This window comes from Anser cygnoides, unplaced genomic scaffold, assembly GCF_040182565.1.
Source record: "Anser cygnoides isolate HZ-2024a breed goose unplaced genomic scaffold, Taihu_goose_T2T_genome scaffold_52_1, whole genome shotgun sequence".
In the NCBI taxonomy this organism is placed as follows: Eukaryota; Metazoa; Chordata; class Aves; order Anseriformes; family Anatidae; genus Anser; species Anser cygnoides.
Genome location: NW_027103075.1, coordinates 67,150 through 79,442, shown reverse-complemented (window position 1 = coordinate 79,442; position 12,293 = coordinate 67,150). Strand labels below are relative to the sequence as shown.

The window sequence follows — 12,293 nt, the reverse complement described above, 5'->3', positions numbered from 1 at the left end:
CCCCCCCCCCGACCCCACAACCCCCCCCCCGACCCCACAACCCCCCCCCCGACCCCACAAGCGCCCCCGTCCCGCAGGTACCAGTACCCGTCCCTGGAGCAGCTGGCCGAGACGATCCCCTGCGTCCTGCAGCACCTCAAGTGAGTGGCCCTATAGCGGCCCTATAGGCCCTATAGCGACCCTGTGAGGCCCTATAGGCCCTATAGCGACCCTGTATGGCCTTATAAGGCCCTATAACGGCCCTATGAGGCCCTATAGACCCTATAACGACCCTATAAGGCCATATAACGACCCTATAAGGCCATATAACGCCCTATAATGACCCTATAAGGCCATATAACGCCCTGAACTGACGCTGTAAGGCCCTATAATGGCCCTATAAAGCCCTAAAGGCCCTATCATGGCCCTATAGTGACCCTATAAAGCTTTATAAGGCCCTGTAAGACCCTGTAGTGACCCTATAAGGTCTTAAAAGGCTCTATAACGACCCTGTAAGTCCCTGTAATGGCCCTATAACAGCCCTATAAGACACTATAAGACCCTGTAACAACCCTGTAAGGCCCTATAATGGCCCTATAAGACCATGTAGTGACCCTATAAGGTCTTATAAGGCCCTATCATGACCCTATAGTGACCCTATAAGGCCTAATAAGGTCGTTATAAGGCCTTTTAAGACCTTATAGGGTCACTACAGGGTCTTATAGGGCCTTATAACGACCCTATAGTGACCGTATAAGGCCCTGTAATGACCATATAAGGCCTCATAAGGCCCTATAATGACCCTATAAGACACTATTAGACCCTATAACAACTGTATAAGGCCCTATAAGACCATATAGTGACCCTATAAGGTCTTATAAGGCCCTATAACGACCCTATAGTGACATTATAAGGCCCTACGGTGACCCTATAATGACCTTATAAGGCCTTATAAGGCCCTATAACGACCCTATAATAACCCTATAAGGCCCTTATAAGGCCCTATAAGACACTGTGAGGCCCTATAACAACCCTATAAGACCATATAGTGACCCTATAAGGTCTTAAAAGGCCGTATAATGACCCTATAAGGCCTTATAAAGCCCTATCATGGCCCTATAGTGACCTTATAAGGCCCTATCATGGCCCTATAGTGACCCTATAAGGGCTCATAAGGCCCTATAAGGTCTTATAAGGCCCTATAAGACCCTGTAGTGACCCTATAAGGTCTTATAAGGCCCTATAACGACCCTATAAGGCCCTGTAGGCCCTATAACAGCCCTATAAGACACTATAAGACCCTGTAACAACCCTGTAAGGCCCTATAATGGCCCTATAAGACCATGTAGTGACCCTATAAGGTCTTATAAGGCCCTATAGTAACCTTATAAGGCCCTATCATGACCCTATAGTGACCCTATAAGGCCTCATAAGGCCCTATAATGATCCTATAAGGCCTTATAAGGCCCTATAAGATCCTGTAGTGACCCTATAAGGTCTTAAAAGGCCTTATAACGACATATAGTGACCTTATAAGGCCCTGTAATGACCCTATAAGGCCTCATAAGGCCCTATAATGACCCTATAAGACACTATAAGACCCTATAACAACCCTATAAGGCCCTATAATGGCCTTATAAGACCATATAGTGACCCTATAAGGTCTTAAAAGGCCGTATAATGACCCTATGAGGCCTTATAAGGCCCTATAGGCCCTAAAATGACCTTATAAGGCCCTATAACGACCCTGTAAGGCCCTATAGTGACCCTGTAAGGCCCTATAACGTCCTTATAATGGCCTTATAAGGCCCTATAATGACCCTATAAGGCCTTATAAGGGCCTATAACAACCCTATAAAGCCCTATAGTGACTTTATAAGACCCTATAGTGACCCTATAAGGCCTTATAAGGCTCTATAACAACCGTATAAGGCCCTATAATGACCTTGTAAGGCCTTTTAAGGCCCTATAACAGCCCTATAAGACACTATAAGGCCCTATAAGACCTTACAGTGACCCTATGAGGTCTTAAAAGGCCCTATAACGACCCTATAGTGACCTTATGAGGCCGTATAACAACCCTATAGTGACCTTATAAGGCCCTATAACGATCCTGTGTGACCCTATAAGGCCTTATAAGGCCCTATAGGCCCCAAAATGACCCTATAAGGCCTTATAAGGCCCTATAGTGACCTTGTAAGGCCCTATAATGACCCTATAGTGACCCTATAAGGCCCTATAACGACCCTATAATGACCCTATAAGGCCCTATAGGCCCTAAAATGACGCTATAGTGACCCTATAAGGCCTCATAAGGCCTTATAATGACCCTATAAGGCCTTATAAGGCCCTATAACAGCCCTATAAGACCCTATAATGGCCCTAGAGTGACCCTATAAGGCCTCATAAGGCCCTATAACGACCCTATAGTGACCCTGTAAGGCCCTATAATGTCCCTGTAATGACCTTATAGTGACCCTATAAGGTCTTAAAAGGCCCTATAGTAACCTTATAAGGCCCTATAACGACCCTATAGTGACCCTATAAGACCCTATAGTGACCCTATAAGGCCCTATAATGACCCCTATAAGGCCCTATAGGTCCTAAAATGACCCTATAAGGCCTTATAAGGGCCTATAACGATCCTATAAGACCCTATAATGCCCTATAAGGCCCTGTAACGGCCCTATAAGGCCTTATGGGGTCGGGGAGGCGGGGGCTGACCCGGCCCCGTGTCTTTCCCCCCCCGTGACCCTACAACAGCGTCAGGAGCGTCATCGGGATCGGGGTCGGGGCCGGAGCCTTCGTCCTGGCCAAGTTCGGGGTGAGCGGGGGTCGGGGGGGGGTTATGGGGTCAGTTACGGGGTCGGGGGGTTATGGGGGGTTATGGGGTTGGGTGTGGGGTTATGGGGTGGGTTATGGGGTCGGGGGGTTATGGGGTCGGGTGTGGGTTTATGGGGTGGGTTATGGGGTGGGTTATGGGGTCGGGGGGTTATGGGGTCGGGTGTGGGTTTATGGGGTGGGTTATGGGGTGGGTTATGGGGTCGGGGGGTTATGGGGTCGGGTGTGGGGTTATGGGGTCAGTTATGGGGTCATGGGGTTATGGGATGGGTTATGGGGTTGGGTGTGGGGTTATGGGGTCAGTTATGTGGTCGGGGGTTATGGGGTCAGTTATGGGGTCGGGGGGTTATGGGGTCAGTTATGGGGTTATGGGGTTATGGGGTCGGTTATGGGGTCAGGGGGTAATGGGGTGGGTTATGGGGTCGGGTGTCGGGTTATGGGGGGGTTATGGGATTGGGTGTGGGGTTATGGGGTGGGTTATGGGGTCGGGGGGTTATGGGGTGGGTTATGGGGTCAGTTATGGGGTTATGGGGTCAGTTATGGGGTTATGGAGTCAGTTACGGGGTCGGGGGGTGGGTTATGGGGTCAGGTGTGGGGTTATGGGGTCAGTTATGGGGTTATGGGGTCAGTTATGGGGTCGGGGGGGGTTATGGGGGGGTTATAGGGTCGGGTGTGGGGTTATGGGGTCGGTTATGGGGTCGGGGGTTATGGGGTGGGTTGTGGGGTTTTTAGGGGGTTATGGTTTTTTTTTTAGTTGGGTTTTGTTTTTCTCATTGGGGTTTCACGGTTTTTAGTGGGGTTTGGGTTTCCTTTTAGTGGGGTTTCGTTCTTTTTTACCGGGGTTTTGGTTTTATTCAGCGGGGTTTCGGGTTCTTTAGCGGGGTTTTAGGGTTTTCCAGTAGGGTTTTGGGTTCTTTAGTGGGGTTTCGTGTTTTTTTAGTGGTCTTTCGGGGTTTTTTCAGTGGGGTCGTGGTTTTTTTAGTGGGGTTTCAGGATTTTTAGTGGGGTTTCCTGTGTTTTTTGTGGTTTCGGGGTTTTTAGTGGGGTTTCACTTTTTCAAGCGGGATTTCAGGGTTTTTAGTGGGGTGTCTTTTTTTTTTAGTAGGGTTTGGGGTTTCTTAGTGGGGTTTTGGGGTTTTTAATGGGGTTTTGGGGTTTTGTAATGGGGCTTCAGGGTTTTCTAGTGGTTTTCTTTTAGTGGGGTTTGGGGTTTTTTAGTGGGGTTTGGGGTTTTTAGTGGGGTTTGGGGTTTTTAGTGGGTTTTGGGGTTTTTTAGTGGGTTTTGGGGTTTTTTAGTGGGGTTTGGGGGTTTTTTAGTGGGGTTTTGGGGTTTTTAAATTGGGGTTTGGGGTTTTTAATTTGGGGGTTTGGGGTTTTTTAATTGGGGTTTGGGGTTTTTTAATTGGGGTTTGGGGTTTTTTAATTGGGGTTTTGGGGTTTTTTAGCGCTGTTTTGGGGTTTTTTAGTGGGGTTTGGGGGTTTGAAATTGGGGTTTGGGGTTTTTAGTGGGGTTTGGGGTTTTACATTGGGGTTTTGGGGTTTCGTAATGGGGTTTCAGGGTTTTCTAGTTTTTTTTTAGCGGGCTTTGGGGTTTTTTAGTGGGGTTTGGGGTTTTTAAGTGGTGGTTTGGGTTTTTTTAGTGGGGTTTGGGGTTTTTTAGTGGGGTTTGGGGTTTTAAATTGGGGTTTGGGGTTTCGTAATGGGGTTTCAGGGTTTTCTAGCTTTTTAGCGGGGTTTGGGTTTTTTTTTAGTGGGGTTTGGGGGTTTGAAATTGGGGTTTGGGGTTTTTAGTGGGGTTTTGGGGTTTTGTAATGGGGTTTCAGGGTTTTCTAGTTTTTTTTTAGTGGGCTTTGGGGTTTTTTAATTGGGGTCTGGGTTTTTTTAGCGGGGTTTGGGGTTTATTTTAGCGGGGTTTCAGGTTTCTGTTAGTGGGGTTTCATTTTTTAGGGGGTTTCGGGTTTTTCAGTGGGGTCTTGGGGTTTCCAGTGGGGTTTGGGGCTTTTCTAGTGTTTTTTTTTTTTTAGTAGGATTTCACTGTTTTTAGCGGGGTTTTGGGTTTTTCAGTGGGACTTTTATTTTTTTTTAATGGGATCTGGGGGGTTTCCGGTAGGGTTTTGGGTTTTTCGGTGGGGTTTTGGGTGCGTTTGGTGGGTTTTGGGTACGTTTAGGGGGGTTTGGGTTCGTTTAGGGGGGGGTTTTGGGTTCGTTTGGCGGGGGTTTGGGTTCGTTTGGCGGGGGTTTGGGTTCGTTTGGCGGGGTTTTGGGTGCGTTTAGCGGGGTTTTGGGTGCGTTTAGCGGGGTTTTGGGGCGGGCGGTGACGCGTGCCCCGCAGCTGAGCCGCCCGGAGGGCGGTCGAGGGCCTGGTGCTCGTCAACATCGACCCGCAGGCCAAGGGCTGGATGGACTGGGCCGCGCACAAGGTGGGCGCCCCCTATAGCCCCTCCCCCCTATAGCCCCTCCCCCTATAGCCCCTCCCCCTATAGCCCCTCCCCCTATAGCCCCCTCCCCCTATAGCGCCCCCAATCCCTCCCGGGTCACCTGTGGGGTCCCCCGTACGTTCCCGTGGGGCGCCTGCGGGTCCTTAGAGGTCCCCTATAAGTCCCTATAGATCCCCTATATGTCCCCCATAGGTCTCCTATATGTCCCAAGTCCCCCATAGGTCTCCTATAGGTCCCCTGTAGGTCCCCTATAGGTCTTCTGTAGATCCCCTATAGGTCCCCATAGGTTTCCTATATGTCCCAGGTCCCTATAGATCACCTATAGGTCCCTATAGGTCTCCTGTAAGTCCCTATAGATCCTCTGTATGTCCCCTATAGGTCCCCATAGGTCTCCTATATGTCCCAGGTCCCCATAGATCCCCTATAGGTCCCCTATAGGTTTGCTGTATGTCCCCTATAGGTCCCCCATAGGTCTTCTATATGTCCCAGGTCCCTATAGGTCCCCTATAGGTCTCCTGTAACTCCTCGTAGATCCCCTATAGGTCCCCATAGGTCTCCTGTATGTCCCAGGTCCCTATAGATCACCTATAGGTCCCCTATAGGTCTCCTGTAAGTCCCCATAGATCCCCTGTATGTCCCCTGTAGGTCCACGTAGGTCTCATATATGTCCCAGCTCCCCATAGATCCCCTATAGGTCCCCTATAGGTCTCCTGTAAGTCCCCATAGATCCCCTATATGTCCCAGGTCCCCTATAGGTCTCCTGTAAGTCCCCATAGGGGCCCCTGTATGTCCCCTATAGGTCCCCATAGGTCTCCTACATGTCCCAGGTCCCCATAGATCCCCTATAGGTCCCCTATAGGTCTCCTGTAAGTCCCCATAGATCCCCTATAGGTCGCCATAGGTCCCCTATAGGTCCCCATAGATCCCCTATATGTCCTGGTGGGTCCCTGTGCGTCCCTGTGGCTCCCTATAGCCCCCTATGGATCCTGGGGGTCCCGGCGGCCCCCTATGGATCCTGGGGGGTCCCGGTGGGTCCCGATGGGTGCCGGTGCCCCCTATGGATCCCATACCTTCCCCCAGCTGTCGGGGCTGACGTCGTCCACCACCGAGCTGATCCTGGGGCACCTCTTCACGCAGGTGGGGGGAACTGGGGGAACTGGGAGTTACTGGGGGGAACTGGGAGTTACTGGGGGGGGCTACAGGGGGGCTATAGGGGGTCCGGGGGGGCTATAGGGGGTCCGGGGGGGGGTTGTGGGGGGGGTTGTGGGGGGAAATGGGGAGGGGGTGGGGTAACTGGGGGTAACTGGGAGTTACTGGGGGGGGAACTGGGGGTCTGGGGGGTAACTGGGAGTAACTGGGGGGGTCCTAGGGTAACTGGGGGGCTACTGGGGGGTAACTGGGGGGAACTGGGGGGTCCCTGGGGTAACTGGGAGTTACTGGGGGGGGAACTGGGGTGACTGGGGGGTTACTGGGAGTGACTGGGGGGGTCTCGGGGGTAACTGGGCGGGTAACTGGGATCACTGGGATGTAACTGGGAGTAACTGGGGGGGTCCCTGGGGTAACCGGGGGGTAACTGGGAGTGCCTGGGGGGTAACTGGGAGGTAACTGGGAGTTACTGGGGGTAATGGGGGGTCCCTGGGGTAAGTGGGGGTGAATGGGGGGGTTACTGGGAGTAACTGGGGGGTAACTGGGATCACTGGGAGGTAACTGGGGTAACTGGGGGGGTCCCTGGGGTGACTGGGGGTAACTGGGGGGTAACTGGGATCACTGGGAGGTAACTGGGAGTAACTGGGGGGGGTCCCTGGGGTAAGTGGGGAATAACTGGGAGTTACTGGGGGGTAACTGGGAGTTACCGGGGGTAACTGGGGGGGGTGCCTGGGGTAAGTGGGGGTAACTGGGGGGTTACTGGGATCACTGGGAGGTAACTGGGAGTAACTGGGGGAGTCTCTGGGGCAAGTGGGGGTAACTGGGAGCAACTGGGATCGCTGGGGGGTGACTGGGGGGGTAACTGGGAGCTACTGGGGGAAACTGGGGAGTCCCTGGGGTAACTGGGGGGGTGCTGGGGGTAACTGGGGGGTAACTGGGAATGACTGGGGGGGGCAGAGGGAAACTGGGAGGGTTGCTGGGGGTAACTGGGATCACTGGGGGGGGTGACTGGGAGGTAACTGGGAGGCACTGGTGCCGCAGGAGGAGCTGGCGGCCGCCCCCCCCCCAGTGCAGCAGAGCCGGGAGCGCCTGGGGGGGGCCCCCAACGTGCCCCTGCTGTGGGCCATGTACAACAGGTGGGGCACTGGGAGCACTGGGAGGCACTGGGAGGGGGCTGGGGGGCACTGGGAGGGGGTTTGGGGGGGTTATGGGGCACTGGGAGGCACTGGGAGGGTACTGGGATGTACTGGGAGGGTGACTGGGAGGCATTGGGAGGGTACTGGGAAGCACTGGGCGTACTGGGAGGTGGTTATGGGGCGCTGGGAGGTTACTGGGAGGCAGTGGGTGGTACTGGGAGGTTACTGGGATGTGGTGAGGGGTTACTGGGAGGGACTGGGAGGTGCTGGGGGGGACTGGGAGTGAGTCACGGTGCACTGGGAGGTTACTGGAATGTACTGGGAGATACAAGGAGGGACTGGGAGGGTCACTGGGAGGCACTGGGAGGTTACTGGAAGGCACTGGGTGGTACTAGGAGGGTACTGGGAGGTTACTGGGGGTTACTAGGAGGTACTGGGAGGTTACTGGGAGGCACTGGGTCATACTGGGAGGGACTGGGAGCTTACTGGGATGTATTGGGTTATACTGGAGGCACTGGGACATGGTGGGGGGTTGCTGGGGGGTTACTGGGAGACAATGGGATGTACTGGAGGTTACTGGGGTTTACTGGGGGATTACTGGGAGGCACTGGAAGGGTCACTGGGAGGCAGTGGGAGGTTACTGGAAGGCACTGGGTGGTACTGGGAGGTTACTGGGAGGCACTGGGTGGTACTGGGAGGTTACTGGCGGTTACTAGGAGGTACTGGGAGGTTACTGGGAGGCACTGGGTCATACTGGGAGGGACTGGGAGCTTACTGGGATGTATTGGGTTATACTGGGAGGCACTGGGACATGGTGGGGGGTTGCTGGGGGGTTACTGGGAGACAATGGGATGTACTGGAGGTTACTGGGGTTTACTGGGGGATTACTGGGAGGCACTGGAAGGGTCACTGGGAGGCAGTGGGAGGTTACTGGAAGGCACTGGGTGGTACTGGGAGGTTACTGGGAGGCACTGGGTGGTACTGGGAGGTTACTGGCGGTTACTAGGAGGTACTGGAGGTTACTGGGAGGCACTGGGTCATACTGGGAGGGACTGGGAGCTTACTGGGATGTATTGGGTTATACTGGGAGGCACTGGGACATGGTGGGGGGTTGCTGGGGGGTTACTGGGAGACAATGGGATGTACTGGAGGTTACTGGGGTTTACTGGGGGATTACTGGGAGGCACTGGAAGGGTCACTGGGAGGCACTGGGAGGTTACTGGAAGGCACTGGGTGGTACTGGGAGGTTACTGGCGGTTACTAGGAGGTACTGGGAGGTTACTGGGAGGCACTGGGTCATACTGGGAGGCACTGGGGGGTTACTGGGAGTTCACTGGGATGCACTGGGAGGTTACTGGGGGGTTACTGGGACATACTGGGAGAGTACTGAGAGGCACTGGGATGTACTGGGGGTTACTGGGAGGCACTGGGTCGTACTGGAAAGCACTGGAGTGTTACTGGGGGTTAGTGGGAGGCACTGGGAGGTTGCTGGGGGGTTACTGGGATGTACTGGCTCAGACTGGGAGGCACTGGGATGTACTGGGGGGTTACTGGGATGTACTGGATCATACTGGGAGGTTCTGGGGAGGTTAGTGGGATGTACTGGGATGTACTGGGGCTTACTGGGAGGTTACGGAGGGCTTACTGGGGGGTTACTGGGGCTTACTGGGAGCTTAATGAGGGGTTGCTGGTCCATACTGGCGCGTACTGGTATATACTGGTGCGTACTGGTCCATACTGGTGCATACTGGTTTATACTGGTGCGTAGTGGTCCATACTGGTGTGTGGTGCTGCATACTGGTCTGTACTGCCTTATACTGGTTTATACTGGTCTGTACCGGTCCATACTGGTTTGTACTGGTCTGTACTGGTCCATACTGGTTTGCATCAGTCCGTACTGGTTTATACTGGTGTATACTGGTCTATACTGGTTCCCTTCCCCCCCCAGCCGCGGTGACCTGGGCCTGGAGCGCAACGGGGCCGTGACCCTGCGGTGAGCGCCCTTTGACCCCCCGTGACCCTTGACCCCGTGACCCCTTGACCTCTAACCCCCGACCCTTGACCCCCCTTGACCCCGTGACCTTGACCCCGTGACCTTGACCTTTGACCCCTGCCCCCAGCTGCCCGGTGATGCTGGTGGTGGGCGACAACTCCCCCCACGAGGACGCCGTGGTGAGCGCGTGCGGGGGGGCGGAGCCTGTGACGTCACCGGGGAGGGGGCGTGGCCTCGTGACGTCACCGGGGAGGGGGCGTGGCCTCGGGGTGACGTCACCCTGGGGGCGTGGCCTCCGCGGCTGAAGCCCCGCCCCCTTTTTGCCCATATAAGGTGGAGTGCAACGCCAAGCTGGACCCCACCCAGACCTCCTTCCTCAAGGTGGCCCCGCCCCCTGACCCTTGACCCCGCCCCCTGACCCTTGACCCCGCCCCTGACCCTTGACCCCGCCCCCACCTTTAACCCCGCCCCCGCCCTCTGACCACGCCCCCCGGCCTCTGGCCCCGCCCCCTTTTTGCCCCCCCCCCCCCCCCCTTGCAGATGGCCGACGGAGGGGGGCAGCCGCAGCTCAGCCAGGTGAGGGGGGGGGGCGGGGGGGGTCACGGAGGGGTCAGGGGTCATGGCGGGGTCAGGGGTCACGGAGGGGGAGGGGGGAGGGGTCGGGGGTCACGGAGGGGTCAAGGGGAGGGGCCAAAGGGCAGAAGGGAAGGGGGGAGGGGCTTGGGGGGTCAGAGGTCACAGTGGGGTCAGGGGTCACAGGGGGTCAAGGGGCAGGGGCAGGGGTTACAGAGGGGTCACGGGGTGGGGTCGGGGGGTCATGGAGGGGTCGGGGGGAGGGGCCAAAGGGCAACAGAAGGGGTTATGGAGGGGGGAGGGGTTTGGGGGTCAAAGGTCACGGTGGGGTCAGAGGTCACGGGGCGTGGTCGGGGTCACGGTGGGGTCACGGGGCGGGGTCGGGGGTCACGGAGGGGTCGAGGGGAGGGGCCAAAGGGTGACAGGAAAGGGGGGGGAAGGGGGCGGGGCCGGGGTGGGGCGGGGCCAGCGTGGGGTCAAAGGTCACGGGGGGTCAAAGGTCACCGGGGGGCGGAGTCACGGGGTCGTGACCTTTGACCCCGCCCCACAGCCGGCCAAGCTGACCGAGGCCTTCAAGTACTTCGTGCAGGGGATGGGCTACGGTGAGCGGGGGAGGGGAAGTGACGTCATCGGGGGGTGAGGGGGGGCGTGGCCAGGCTTGGCCCCGCCCCCCCGCGCTGACAGGCCCCGCCCCTTGCCCCTCCCCCCCTCCCCCGCCCCCTCCCCCCCCCCCCAGTCCCCCGCGTGGCGGAGCGGAGGCGCGGCGCGGCCCCAGGTAGGGCGGGGATGGCCTGCGTGACGTCACTTCCTGTCCCACGTCACTTCCTGTCCCCACGTCACTTCCTGTCCCCGCGTCACTTCCTGTCCCCGTCACTTCCTGTCCCCGCCCCTCCCCATCTAAGCCACGTGTGACGTCACCGCCCCTCCCCCCCCCATATGAGGTCACGCGTGACGTCACCGGCTAACCCGGGAGGGGCGGGGCCTAAAGGGGGGCGGGGCCTAAAGGGGAGGGGCCTAAAGGGGAGGGGCTTAAGGGGGCGGGGTCACAGTGGGCGGGGCCTAAAGGGGGAGGGGGTGGAGGGGGCGGCGTTAAAGGGAGGGGGCGGGGCTTAGGAGGAGGGGGCGGGGCTTAGGAGGAGGGGGGCGGGGCCACCCGCAGCACTAACAGCGCCGGGGGCGGGGCTTAAGGGAGGGGGCGTGGCCTAAGGGGGCGTGGCCTAAGGGGGGCGTGGCTTACCGCGAGGGGGCGTGGCCTGAATGAAAGGGGCGGGGCTTGGCGCCTCCCAGTGCCCTGCATTAACCCCGGTGTGTGCTCTGTGGGGGGGCGTGGCTTGACGGAAGGGGGCGGGGCTTAACACGGAGGGGGCGGGGCTTGGTGGAGGGGGCGGGGCTTGGGGGGGCAGAGCGGGACCAAAGGGGGCTGGGGGGGGGGGGGGGGTTAAGGGGGCGTGGCTTAATGGGGCGTGACCCAGGGGGGCGTGGCCTAACAGGTGGGCGTGGCTTAGGGCCAGGGGGCGTGGCTTAAGGGCGTGTGGGCGTGGCTTAAGTCAGGGGGCGTGGCTTGGGGGCTCCCCCTTTAGCGCCATGGGGGGGGCTTAAAGGAGGGGGCGTGGCTTAAAAGGGCGGGGTCGGAGGGGCGTGGCTTGGCGCTGGGGGCGTGGCTTGGCGCTGGGGGCGTGGCTTGGGGCAAGGGGGCGTGGCCTAACCCGGGGGGCGTGGCCTGGAGCCTCCTCCATAGGGGAGACCCATGGGGGATTTGGGGGGGGGGCTTAAAGGAGGGGGCGTGGCTCGGTGGGCGTGGCCTAGGGGGGCGTGGCTCGGTGGGCGTGGCCTAGGGGGGCGTGGCGATCAAGGGGGCGTGGCCTAACGTGTCCCCGCCCCCCCCCCCCCCCCCCCGGTTCCCGGCAGCGGCGGCGGCGGCCATGACGCGCCTGTCGCGCTCCCGCACGGCCTCGGTGTGCAGCAGCTCCTCCTCCGGGGGGGGCGGGGCCGGGGGGGGCGGGGCCGGGGAGGCCGGGGGCGGGGCCAGGGGGCGGAGCCTGTCCCGGGGCAGCACCGGGGGGGCGGGGGGAGCCCCCTGACGGCCCCCCCATCCCCCCCCCCGGGACCCCCCTAAACCCCCCCCCCGGGACCCCCCCCCCAAAACCCCTCCGAGACCCCCAGGGCCCCCCCCCAAATTACCCCCCC

The 12,293-nt window shown here is 58.2% G+C and overlaps 1 protein-coding gene across 1 annotated transcript in view; it reads left to right on the top strand.

Moving 5' to 3' along the window:
- LOC136789498 (protein NDRG2-like) overlaps window positions 1–12,202 on the top strand; it is a 28,617-nt gene extending 16,415 nt beyond the window's left edge. Inside the window, exons 5-15 of the mRNA XM_066989537.1 lie at window positions 78–140; window positions 2,743–2,807; window positions 5,158–5,240; window positions 6,339–6,395; window positions 7,446–7,540; window positions 9,489–9,533; window positions 9,661–9,712; window positions 9,867–9,914; window positions 10,074–10,109; window positions 10,657–10,708; window positions 12,015–12,202. Of these exons, the coding sequence (XP_066845638.1) occupies window positions 78–140; window positions 2,743–2,807; window positions 5,158–5,240; window positions 6,339–6,395; window positions 7,446–7,540; window positions 9,489–9,533; window positions 9,661–9,712; window positions 9,867–9,914; window positions 10,074–10,109; window positions 10,657–10,708; window positions 12,015–12,187 (769 nt within the window). The 3' untranslated portion in view covers window positions 12,188–12,202. The remainder of the gene's footprint in view (window positions 1–77; window positions 141–2,742; window positions 2,808–5,157; window positions 5,241–6,338; window positions 6,396–7,445; window positions 7,541–9,488; window positions 9,534–9,660; window positions 9,713–9,866; window positions 9,915–10,073; window positions 10,110–10,656; window positions 10,709–12,014) is intronic.
- Window positions 12,203–12,293: the final 91 nt, after the last annotated feature.